We start from the raw sequence: 13931 nt of genomic DNA, 5'->3' as shown, positions 1-13931 counted from the left end.
TCTCATCAAAATATCATTGTCATTATCTGTTTATCAGGAAATAATTACAAAACAGCCCACGCTGAACTTTGGAGAAATGTCGTGTTATTTCTAAACAGTATCCCTGGTCATTTTATTCACATTTTTATTCTTTTCTGTATTAATTTTTCCTTATTTCTACACAAAAAATCCCGAGTTTTTACTCTTTCTGCATCTTACGTTATCATTAGATGGCACGAATTTTATTCATTGAATGATAACCCCATGGAAAAATCATCGTTATCACGAAACAATTTAGTCGACTGCCGATACGATTATATGATTGTATACTGGCGTATAGACTGTCGTCCACTCACTCATTTCGTTAAAAAATCCTTATTGCATAGTCTCGAAACGGACAGATGACACGACTTGACGCGTCTGATTATTGATGCAACCGTATAAGTATCAAACGCATACCACGTCGTAGATACAAAGAAACGCTTCATCGTTGCATCGGCGTCACATTACATCTCGTACGATCGCACTTCCGCTTCTTGTCACATAATTAATTCAAGCCCGCGCTGTGGTTTGCCGATGCAAAGTTACAATACAAACTTATGAACGTACGAGTCAAGTATGAGACATAATTCAAGTGTCAAATCGCATAACGCGAGAGAGACGAGACGACTCGAATAGCTAATAAAAAGTAGATCAGAGTGGAATTTTATTTCACAATTGCTTTCTTTTATTTTCAAATGGTTCGAAAGAGAACGAAAGTTATAAAAATACAATTTTTTGCAAGTCATAACATTTTTGAGTTTAGCTTCTGCTGGAGTTCCTTCTGCTGGATATAAGGAACAGCTACTACTAGACGACATCGTAATCATAGTTGCAACTCGGAGTCTTATCAAATTGCCGCGTATTATCCACATTATGTCGTTACGGCCTACTCGCCAAGTTTGTTCGAATTGAAGCACCCGTACTTACAACGCAGTAAAAGCGGAAACTGGAACGTCAAGTGTCTCCGATGAGTGAGAGTTTCATGAAAATATTAAACTCTAAGCGCATCGAGAACTTTGCAACTATACACAGAATGACCGTGGAAATATCGTGGAAGCAACAGCGCCCGTATATCCACGAGATCATTGATTACCAGAAGTTCATTCCGATGAGTCAGACCGACTCTGAAAACTCGCTCGTGTATATTATAATAATTTTATATATGTCATGCATAAATTATATGAAATGTAATTCATGTAAATTTAAAAAATAAATATATCTCGCGAATCATCATATTAAAAAAGAAAATAAATTGCTTTCCTTATACATAATATAAATATTATAGCAATTAAATTTGATTCTTGTCGCAAATTATTGACTCGCTTGTTGTAATCTCAAAGAGATCGCAAATGCCAACACGTGATAAATATACATTTATAAATTATTCGTACAAAATATATATATATATATATATATATATATATATATATAAATATTAATTATAGAGGTATATATTTATATGAAAATATATGTGTATAGCATAACATATATTTATACGCATGAATTGATTCGCTCGCGATTGCAATCACATCACAGAGGGAAGCGTATGCCAAATGCTAATTTACGAGCGGTCGCTATTGCCAGGGGTTTTTAGATGCACGGCAGAATCTGTATTACAGTTAAACTAACCCGTAACCACAGACAGTATTTAGCATGGCAACACACACAGCGATGCGGCAGAGAGTGAGAGATACGATGGCCAATTCTACCGGGAATTTAAATCTCGCCAAACAACGAAGGCGCCCACATGAATTGGCCTGAGAATCGTATACCCGCATTCCTGGACACGAATGGATAGATTGACAGTCTGATTGAGTGTCAAGTCTTTTCGCGATCACGTGTGCGCGCCCGCAGTTACATTTCTACACGAGCTTTGTGTAGTAACACGGGTCATACAATCGGGAATGAATATTTATATAATAAATGTATTAAACATTTATTTGCATAATTAAAACATAATAATGTGCTTCCCGTTTTATTTTCCTATTAATATTTTAATATTATTAATTCTATGTGAATTAATATATTTTACATTATATATGCAGATTGTAGTAAAGAATATCGTTTTTTTAAATTATATTCGGACAAATAAATAAGCATAATAACGGCAAATAATTGAGATTCGTCTATCATTAAATCATAGTTTTAATAATTTGTACCTGTTGCAAGATATTTTTATAAAATTCCTGTCGCTAATAAATATTTATTAGACACTGATATCATATTACACGTTGACATTATACACTTGAAAAAAATATTAGTGCTGTCATCTTTACGGTATAGTTTCTCGACTGCATCATGACTATCTGCAACGTCGGCAAAACAGGATTTGACTGGTCGATAATAAACTGCACGTTGCAGGGATCTACCACATCCGCGATCGTAAAAGATTCGTGCTTTAGAACATTATCTTGTGTAAACAATGGATATAACAGACAATAAAAGAGGAATCATTTTTTCAACTTTGCTATTGAAAAATTGAGCACATTTAAAAATTGTTAAAAAAATAATTTTCTACAAAGCAAACATTTTGCTCAAAATCTAAAAAATTATTTTAAAATATTGAGATATATATATATATATATATATATATATATATATATTTTTTCTCATGCCATGCGTGAACGTACACGTGCAGCTCAAGTTGCTTCAAATCATTCAACTTTTATGGAACAGGATCATAAATGCATGCTACATACTTTCGATGTGAATAGGCTTTTAGATCAGGCGGATACGTTTAATGTTAAATACGAGCTTTTGTCTTCTGCGCCGGAGCGGTTTTGCGGTTTAACAACCGGAACTCAAGTAATCTCGTTTGTCAGTTAATTAGTGCGTTAGCTGCGCTTCGAAAAGTCCTCGAGGAATCGTTTGCACGGAGTACTACTTATTTGTCCATCGGACTACATGCAGTCGTTAATAGTCTTATTTGATCATTCGCAAAGGGACTGGCAAAAATATGAGAAATATACTGTATCGTCCGCACAGCGATTCTCAATTGGGTCGCCCGAGGATGTCACGAACATCTATTCTCGGAGATGCTGCATTGAAAGACCGTTAAACACGGATATGCTACGTACATCGTTCGTTAGAGATACATTTCTCTTTGAATTGTCAGGATGTGTATATTTTTTTCTTTCATATTAATCAACACATAAATCAGTAACTTTTATCGAAATTGGTTCAACAGAATTTGAACAGAATTTTAGAGACTACAGTTAGCTACCATAGAACAGTGATGCAAACCGGAATCCGCTTGTTTGTTCACGGCGTTATCTTCCAGACGTAAGAGTAATGCCATGTGTCCAGATCCGGTTTGTACCGAAGTGCATTCGACCACCATCTGTGTTGACAAAAAGAAATTTCATTTCGGGGAACGAGACGCACGTGGAAGTGCACAACCGAGTATCCAAGGGAATTCCAAAGCTGCAGATTTCAGACTCTCCGCGCGGCATATATGTATACATATATGAAATCGTTCTAATCTGTTCCATCGCTTTTATATCTTTCAACCGCGACGATAAACGATTCCGCTGTTCTAAGAGCCGCGCCGGGCCGATGTAAAAGGCACCGTTACAATTAGCGTTCGCAACGAGCAATTTCAAGAACAGCGCCCGCAGGACAGAGAGCCGGTGCTTATCGCAAGCTTCCATCGGCAGCGACTCCGCGGACAAGGCGAAGATGAAGGCAGATAAATTTCGCTTAATGAAATATCATTAAATCATGGCCGGGCCATCGTTAAGCGCTATCTCAAAAACTTTTTACGGGGCAGGCACGAATTAACGCGAAAGTTGTTGAAAAAAAATGAAATTTATAGTGATATGCGCACGCGAGTGCAACCTTTCGAGTTTTTACCAGATAGTTTTTACGTTCGTCGCAACATCGTATTGCGCATGCAAGAAAAAAAAAAAAGATAGGCTGCGGCGTAAATTTAGTCGACTCGTTTCGAGGTGATATCACCTTTCGCGAGATGACATTGTTGATATCGCCAATATTGAAAGTGAAATACTTTACGAAATATCTTGTGAAAAATAGTTTTTAATTCTCCTCGCGTCATGTGATAAATCTAAAATATTGCTATTATGCGCAATAAGATTTTGGTTTTTTAAAAAGCACCAAGATATATATAATTGTTTCACAAATTTTTATTCTATCTTTAATTTTTTTATTCAATATATAATAAATATATTGTATATATTTAACAATAAATTTCAATATTAAAATTATTTAAATAAATTTTTAGCCTTAATATTTTTATTAAATATATATATCTTTTTTAATTATTTTTTCATATAGGTAGTAATCTTAAATTATTCTGTGCTAGAAAAAAGAACGATACAGAAAAAATGGTCGGTGAATTTTTATGTTCTCAATTAAACGGAACTTCTTCACATCATTATCTTATTTGATTTATTTCATTAAATATAAATAAATATAATTGTCAGATAATTTTGTCAAATTTATTGTCCTCATAACCATAATTCCAGAACCGGAAAATTTATTTCATGTTTGTTGAATAACTAAGTAATTGTGCCGATTTGAATAAATTTCAAGCGGAAAGCAAACGTGTCGGAACCGAGGCACAAAAGGGACTCCTGTCCAGCAGAAGAAACGTCGCATGTCACACAAGAGAGTGGGCTACGATGGCTCAAATGGCCCGTATTTCAATAATGATAAATCACCTTGATTCGATGCAACGACAGCCACGACCGGGCTTGAGGAGATCGCCGTGAGATAGCACCGTCAGGGGTCTTTCTATCTCGTGACTTCTATCTTATAGATAGCCCCGTTCTCTGCCTCTGAGGTCCTACAGGACGGTTCAAGTCCGAGTGTCTTTTACTGTCATATGTACTTTTCTCGTGAAAACCGTTTTTTTATTGTTATCGAAGTGTGTTTTTTTTCTATTCGTCACGGATTAAACTTCATAATGCGCACAATAAAAAATATGTTAAAAACGCTGAAAGTTTTTAAAAACATCCTGTGAATTTATATTTCTACACGTGACAAGACCTGTTTTTTCATTCGCGCACTTTTTACAATATCATTTGCAATAATTTTCCTCTTCGCGCCTGAGGACTCATTAATTCTATCTGGCTGTCCTATACGTGCTTCTAGCATTGCGGTCGTGTCCAGATGCGTGGCACATAAAAAAATCACGCCAAGATAATTCCTACACGGAGATATTATGTTGTGATATTTCGAGTGCCGAAGTATTACTCACCGCGGACGACGAGCAATAGAGCGTGTGCACGTGTATGTCTCTGCATGCATATGTGTATGTTCACGGTTCCCGCACGAAAGCAATGAATACGGGATGCGGGATCAATTCAAACGACAGATTAAATGCCCTCGAGATCGGGGTCGTAAGAAGGAAGGGAAGGATTCGATGCATCGACAGGGTTCTCGCTGCGCGATCGAGAACCCGATCCAAAGACGTGCATCGAATACCTACTCGAATATTTTTTGTCGCTTTGTTATAACAGAATCTCGAAAACTGTGAATGTAAGAAAAAACCGCTAAAAGCAGCACAATTATTTATGTTCTCGCGATAAAATCGAGAATTTAATTTAAACATACTTTTTCGCAAAATGTTGGCGTTAACGCGAAAAAACAAATTCAACGATCTTTGGAATGTATATCGAGCACAATGAACTCGTTATTATTCTCTTTTTAACGATTATTTGTTCAGCGACCGGTTCGTTCTATTTCCTACGCAATGTTACTCGGTTATTTCCTCCCTACACCTTAGTCGGGCAAATAAAGTTTCCGACATACGGCAGCCGCATACTGATGATGCGCTCTTTTCTCCCGTCGCACTCGCAGTCATCTCCACTTCTGTCGCCGAGCCTTTCGCGTATCATCATGAATCGCCTAACCGCATCAGTTCTACATCTCACGTATGCGATACGTAATTTACCAGTCGACGAAACTGCGCGAGAAAAATCGTGGAAATTGTACAGTGGAGAATGTTTTTTTCTTCAGCCTGCGATGTATAGGATAAACTCGGGTAAGATGACCATAGTTTTTTAAAATGCAAAAAACATACTTTTATTTTTTAATAGTGTTTGGCATATTCTATTATCTTCACTTAATTACGTACGACGCTTAAATTACGTAATGTTATCGAAATTAAAAGGAAAATATTTAATAGAAATTTTATATTATCAATGTAATACAATATAAGTATTGACCATCTTACCCAACTTTTAAGGGAAAGATGGCCATAATATTTATAAAAAAATAGTGAAAACGAAAATAAAAATTATAGGTCATATAACAATTTACATATCTTTATAATATGTCTAACGTCGATTACGATAGCTTAACTGTAATTTATTTGACGTTGTAACAGTTTTTAGTGGATAAATAAAAAACTTTGCAAGTAAAAATATGATATAAGATTCGATCAATATCGTATATTATTTCGAATATTGTATGCACATAAACTATTATAAATATCGATTATTTTTGATAATAACTAAAAAAGCGCACTATATAGCGATTATTGAAAAAATTACAGCTTGTGGCCATCATACCCTAGTTTACCCTATCATAGAATACTTAGTTATAGAGAATTTCTCGATCTTTAGTTTTTTTTTTTACTATCTTATTTCAAATCAGCTGTGTTTTCTGCGGCTTGACGCTTCGATTATTTGCCGTATACCTCGACATTTGCGCATTCACACAAGTCAAAAGACCAGTGTCGGCCGTTTATAAGCGATTCTCCTCTTTCTACGGAACGTCGGCGTGTCATTACGACACACGGTTTATGTAATTCTATCAAATCTCTTCACGGTCGCGGCCGCGCGCGGGTCGCTCATTTCGTCGATTTGCACGAAATCATATAAATTTAACGTTACATTCTCCAGCCGTGTATAAACATCACTAGTAATTTTCCGTCCGTAGACGGCGGCGATAATCTGCATGCCTTTTCAACGTCGGCGAAAATGCACACGTCTGACAATGAGCCGGATGCGTAGGTTACGCGTCCCTGACCTAGGACGTCACGATTTTGTAAAGATAAAAAAAAAAAAAAAAAAAAAAAAAGAGGCGAGCGCGTCGTCTCTCTCGACAGAGAAATATAAAAATATTTCAGTGAGAAGATCTTCCGTAATAAATCGTCGTAGTTTATGGGAGAATTTTCTATTTATAGAGTTTTCTTGCAAAAATAAAAAACAAGCCAGCTACCTAGGGAAGTTCACGTAGCGGTATGTTAAGTTCATGTAATCCGGAGTGTTTTTACAGACATATTGTTGCAGACTCTCGAATCGGGAATTATATTCAACCTTCTGGCGCAATTAATCCGTCGCCTCGATAAACCGCGTTCATCGATATTCAGAAACGTTGCGGCGATGCTGGCGGGCGGGTTACATATTCAAGCGTAATACACGGATAAGTTGAAACGGCACGAACGGACGTACGGCCACGAATATCTGGATACCAACCATCGTATTTACGTTTCGGATAAAACTATCGGACGGGGAACGTGTTGGCGCGCGTTCTGAAAACGTTAGCTACGATAAGAGGAGAGAAACAAGGAGAGATATGACGAGAGCCTGGAGGCGCTGCGTTGTTGGATACACATCGACGTTTGTATCCCGAAAACGAAACCCAGTCAAAATCGTACTAATAATAGAGCACATGGTAGAAGGATAGAAATACATGACTTCCTTCCCTCTATATGCCGTGCGCTAAAAATAGTGAACGGATATTTGACACATCGAAGGGAAATGCGCAAAAGCGGGGCGAGCTGTCCAATTCAAACAGTAGATACCAAACAACCAGCACGTGCTTCCACTTATCCACCACCATAAATCAGCTGATTTGTGCGCGTATGCGTGTGAACTTGTAACCCAAGTCGAAACGCATCGCTGATTCGGATCTCGCGATCGACTCGATTGTCCGACTGAAAATTAAGACTAAAAGATCGGATTCGTGTTTAATCTACGAGGCACATATTTATTAGCACTAAACTTTTAAGTAAGAATATAAAAAGCTTACACTTAGATTATGCATATTCTCTCTCTCTCTCTCTCTCTCTCTCTCTCTCTCTCTCTCTCTCTCTCTCTCTCTCTCTCTCGTGTAATTTACATAGGCCTGCGAATTAAGAGTGCTAAAAGTTGTTTGAGAATTATACACGATTTCCTTATGTAATTTTGTATGCTGAATACAAATTTGGGCGCAAAAATTTCCTATTTCGTCAGATTTTTTAGATAAAAGCGGTAAAATATTCTAAAAATGATCATTTTGGTTATATATATAAAAGTATGACAAAGTAAATTATTTTCTATATTTTAACCTATATTTTGACTTCATTTAATATTATCATTGTTTTTCAAAAAAGTCTATTTTTATTCTGCACTATGCGATTTTTTTCTCGTCAAAATATACCACTTACAATAGAAGTCGTAACCTTTTGAAAGAATAAGTGTACAGAATACACAAGCTTGCAAAATTAAAGGTATTAAAAATTGTATTACGTCAGGTTTTTGAGATAAATGAGATAAAATAGTCCTAAATCAATTTTTGAGATAAATGAGATGTAAATAGTCTTAAATCGGTTTTTGAGATAAAATAGTCCTAAATTAAAATTAAAATGATTTTTTTGACTATTTTACTCTATTTATCTCAAAAAGTTGACATGATTGGCAATTTCTGCGACCAGAGTCATATTCAGCGCACAAAATTACGTAGGAAACCACTCTTAATTCTCAAACAATTTTTAATACATAATTTCGCAGACCTGTGTATTCTGTACTCCTATGCTTTCAAAAGTTTATAAACTTCTAAGTGGTATATTTTGGCGAGAAAAAATCGCATGTTTGCAAATAAAAATTGATTTTGAAGAGGAAGAATAGTGCTATATGAAGCTATCAATTAAAATATAAAAAATAATTTGCTTTCTAATATTTTTATGAATATAGTCAAAATCATTATTTTTGAACCATTTTTATTTATTTAAAAACTTGAGAATTTTTGCAGCCAGATTCATGTTCAAAATGACATAGAAAACCATCTATAATTCTTAAACAACTTTTAGCATCCTTAGTTTCAAGGTCTGTGTTATATAACAAGTTACTAATTTTATCCAAAACTATTTTCCATCTCTTCACAGGTTACTTAAATTGTGCGCTATTATTTAACCCGCGCGCGCGTGCAATTTTTCTCATTTATTTATTTTTCTACGACAAAAGTCGCGTAGCTTTATCGTATATTTATTCGTATTCAATCGAATGCGAGTCTCTCTACTCGAGTAGGATCGATACTAAGGCTGTAGATCTCCAGCAGATCTGTATTACGGTTCCATTTGTAAGAGATACTTCACTATCAATTACCATATGTACAGAAGTGCGGAAGTGGAATATATATATATATATATATATATATATATATATATTTGAAGTTGAACAGGATATAAGACGTCGCATGCTTCAAGACAGTGCACTCGCATTTCGCACCATCGTGTTCAATTAAAGTAGAAACGTAACAGAATTGCGACCTCATAAAATTGCGGTAACGTATATCGCACGGCGATCTAGTTCGTAACACTATATGATTTTAATTCCGCACTCTATTTTTTGCCGCATGACGTATATTACGTTCGAAATGCTCCTGATTATTCGCATTAATCACACGTGATCGTATCGAGGATAAACGCGAGCGCCGTTTCTACATTCATCTAATCCACCTGTCACCACGAAATATGCGCGATGCGGATTCTTATCCAACGATCAATGTAGTCACTTTTCACGCAAGATAAGAGCTCGGTCAAATTTACCAGCCGTTTATCGCCCGATATCGCACGATCTTGTATTTTGTGAATTCTTGACTCGGTCTTAATCGAGGTTTTACTATCTGTAAATATCCGTTCATTGAAAGAAAAAATAATTTTCCATTAATCCCGTTAATAGACTCTCAAAAAATCTGTAATTGATAAATAACACAGTCTGTCATATTCACTGCGTAATAAATTACATACATATGTTAGGATGAAAGTCATGTTGTAAATCTTGTTTTGAGATCATGAAAATTAATTTACACAAGATAAAATAAGGAGCTACTTTACAAACCTGCAGCTCGGTATTATACCTCTCCGTTGTCCGTTTTTTTTTTTCAGCTGATTCCGCGGTAATCGCGACGAGTTCCACGAAGTCAAGAATATGTCGTCGTTGTTGTCTCTCGAATCGCATACTACCCATCGCATAAACGGCAGAATCCTAACAGAAGCGTTAGGATCGTTTATTTCGACATGACGATCGGTGCGGAACGGATTAAAGGCGATTTAATGGCGAATCATCGGCGAAGAAATGTCGATAGGTCAACCGGACAGTCGATCCTTCTCTTTCTCTCTATCCAATTTTTCCGGCAATCCGCCGCGAAGACTTTTTTCTTCAGCGTTTATCTTGTCGCGATCACGGAGTCGTGGCGCATGCCGGGGTGAAAGTTGCCCACCGCGGAATAAACATCGCGAATAACGATTACGATAAAACCACACGAGCCAACCGATAATTCCATTCGCGCGAATTGCTAAGTTTACTTGATTTCTTTCAGAGGCAAAATCGATTTCTTTCAGAATATTCCGCGATAAACTTACATCAAATTTTTTCTCCCCTTTCAATCTCAATTTTTAAAATATTGTAATATTCAAAATATTTTAACTTTACTTTGATCTTTTAAAGAGTCAGGCCATTCTTTTCCGAAACTATTTAATCTACAGTTTTGCTAAAAGTTCCTCTTTTAAATCTCTAAATGGGAAATTAGTCGTTTACTGCTTATTCAAAGTATCAAATAAGAGCTTAATTAAATCTATAGAAGTTGTCTAAAACTGATAAATGTGAGAAAATTGAAATTGAAAATAAAAGCAAAAAAAGTTCGGATATCCAAATTGTAAATTACATTTCATAATTTTCAGCATTATATGGAAAAATTTTATTTATGATACTTTTTATTGGATTGTTTACTAAGAATCAATTTTTTTAACAAAAATACTGCAATGTAGAAGATTAATTCGTAACTAACCACTAAGTCATATAATGCTGAAAATTATAGAAGGACATTTACAGTTTAGATATCCGGATTTTTGCTTCTCTTTTCAATTTCAATTTCATTTTTTCATATTTATCGCTTTTAGAAAACTTTTATACATTTAATTTATATATATATATATGTATTTGCTATTTGAAGACACTCGGTATTTGAAAAGACTTCGTATGCCCGTATATACATATGAATCGACCAGGCGGGAACGACGACCCCGTCCGGCGCGATCCTTTGTCAAAGTCCCTTAATCATAGCCTCATTTCTCAAGCGGAATCTCCCGCGGATCTCCGTGCATGAACGTACACGGTGTGACGAACGACTCAATTATTGTCCGGTGCGCCCCTCAGGGGGGAGAGAAGAACTCACTTACCTCTTCTACGAGAGATCTCTGCATATTGGTCCAGCACAGTTTGCACGGGCACACGTCCTTACTCGTGTCCTTCGGGTTCTCATTCCGTTCGCGGTCATTCCGTGCGTTGCCAGCGACGGCCTGCGGCGGCGGCGGCGGCACCGGTGGTGGTAGCGGACTCGCGGCCACTTCGAGGCTGTCTGAACTCGAGTTGTGGCGTCGCGGCGGCGTGATGTTGTTGCTGACGTTTGCCTGCTGGCAGGTTGCCTGTCTGACCTCGCACAATCTGCCATGCTCGATGCCACACGACATTTGTTGGCCGCATTTGATGGCCAATGATGGAGACACAAATACATTTGTCGTGCACTTGTTGCTCGGCTGCTGTGGCTGCGGTCGCAGGAAGTCATCCAGCAGATAAAAGCTCTGCGCGCGATTTGATCTGTTGGAAGTCGTAGCGCGAGTCTCCACGGTATTCTGTTCCGTAGCTCTGCAAAAATCACGACCGTCTCGATTGTTCCTACATTGTTCGGATTCGTCCAGCTGATGCCGGTTACGTGGCGCGGCGTGTCTCTCATCGAGATCTCGATCGATTGCCGGCTCGTGGTCTTGATACAATCTGCGGCTGACCTTCGATCTGCCGATGGCTTGGCTAAACTCTCCGTTCTCTCGATAGACGTCTCTACTAACTCGGGATACTCGCGCCGAGTAGGAAGTCGGCTGATGATAGCGACCCTTGCAACTCGAACCGCGCGATTCCTCGCGCAACTGCTCGCCCTCGATCATTGACACACTCATATTGTGCGACAAGGAATTCTGGCTAGCGTGGGAACTACCGCCGCCAGTGTTGGCGGGAGTCCTCAAAAGCGCGCCGAGGGACCGCCACTTCCGGTCCTGTTGATTCGTCGATGTAGACGAAACCGAGGATCTGTTCCATTTCCTTTCGTTCGACGGTGACGTCAGTAAACTGTTACTCACGGACCACTTCCGCTCGTTCGTGGGAGACGTCATCGAGGACGGCCACTTTCTCTCATTCGAAGGCGACGCCATCGAGATATTGGACCAGTGGCGCACCGATGACGTGCCGATAGCAATGGCACCACTGCCAGTGGTTTTCTCCCGTTCTCCCGCAAATTGTTCCTCTCGTTGTCGGGCTTTCCACCAAGACGATGTCGAAGTGAAGAGAATTAGCGCGCCCCTCAGAGGATTCTGATTCTTAGGCGTTCCCTTCGGCGAAAGGTCGCGATCTTTGACCTTCAGTGAGCAATCCCTAAAATTGGAGTCACACTCGCGATCACTGAACGCAGCAGCGTCGCGCTGCTCCCTCAGAGCGTTCTTTGCAGCCGCTACCTCCTCTTCATGGTACAAGGTCGCGTTCGTGCTACGCAACCGCGGTCGTATCTTCACAAAGCCGTAATCATTACCGTCTTGAATGACGGGATCGAACGGTTCGCGGGATTGTTGCTGCCGATGATGCTGCAGTAGGGAACAATGCGTTGCCGCCGCCGCCGCCGCCGCCGTCGTCGTCTGGCCGCCGTACTGATGATGACCATTGCTCAGCTGTAGACTCGGTTGTTGCAGCAGCGTCGAAGTCCTCGCGCGATGACCCTCGCCAGTGGTGCCGCGTTGTAAGCACGAGAAGCTCGCCGAGTGCCGTAAGCTCGAGGGCGTATTGCCCGGCTGACTCACGCCCAACATGTCGCCACCTTTTATTTTCAGTCTTTGATCTCGCGTGAGAGGCGGATGTGTATAGATATTAATATGAACGTGTGTGTACGATGAGGATAGGGCTTATACAAAGGGGCAGGGCAGGTGGAAAGGCAGTTAGCGAGAAGCAAGAGCTAAGATCGACGAAGGAGAAGCGGACGGAACGGCGATTTCAGCTCGTCATTACTCCTGGCAGTGTTTTTATCAGTCTCGGCGATAACATCCGGAAGAGAGAGAATCTCTCTTCTTCCCTCCTTTTCTTCTAGGCTAACCTGCTCTTGCCTCGGTCGATTCCTCTTCCCTGTATCGCGCGCATCATCATCGCCCTGACTCGAGAGACTCGTGTAATTCTCTCTTTCTTTCTCTATCTCTTTTTATCGTCGAAAAGCCACCTTGCTACGGGCTACATCCTCATCGCTACAAAATGTCTTTCTTTCTTTCTCTTTCTCTCTCTCTCTCTTTCTTATGCACCGTATGCGACGCCTATGGATCGTACGAGATCTGTAACAGAAAGTAGGAACAGGGTAGGGAACAGCAAAATCAAAAGAAAAATGGCTGCGATAAAACAAAATGATGGCAGTGGCGCGTCCGTGAAAAAAAAAATCAAAACTGCCCGATGAGGTAATCAGGGAGGGCAACGTTGAAGGAGGAGGGGGTAAGGTGGGGAGCGCAAGGAAGGAACAGTAATTTCATCATGGGCAGCGCGTGTGATAAACGCGACGATTCTCGAGGTTAACTATCGAAACTCTCCAGACAGTCGCGCAAGTTGTGATCTACAGAGGGAGATCGGTGAAGGATGAAGGTCGTTTTGCGGCCGGCG

At 39.2% G+C, this 13931-nt stretch overlaps 1 protein-coding gene across 2 annotated transcripts in view; it reads right to left on the bottom strand.

Moving 5' to 3' along the window:
- The window catches only part of LOC140664847 (uncharacterized), a 152490-nt gene that overhangs the window by 87785 nt on the left and 50774 nt on the right, over nucleotides 1–13931 (bottom strand). For both annotated transcript variants that reach the window (XM_072890372.1, XM_072890383.1), the window contains exon 2: nucleotides 11429–13612. In XM_072890372.1, coding sequence (XP_072746473.1) covers nucleotides 11429–13102 — 1674 coding nt within the window. In that variant the 5' untranslated portion in view covers nucleotides 13103–13612. The remainder of the gene's footprint in view (nucleotides 1–11428; nucleotides 13613–13931) is intronic.

This window comes from Anoplolepis gracilipes, chromosome 1 (genome assembly GCF_047496725.1).
Source record: "Anoplolepis gracilipes chromosome 1, ASM4749672v1, whole genome shotgun sequence".
NCBI classification, from domain to species: Eukaryota; Metazoa; Arthropoda; class Insecta; order Hymenoptera; family Formicidae; genus Anoplolepis; species Anoplolepis gracilipes.
This window is presented reverse-complemented; position numbering and strand designations above follow the sequence as displayed.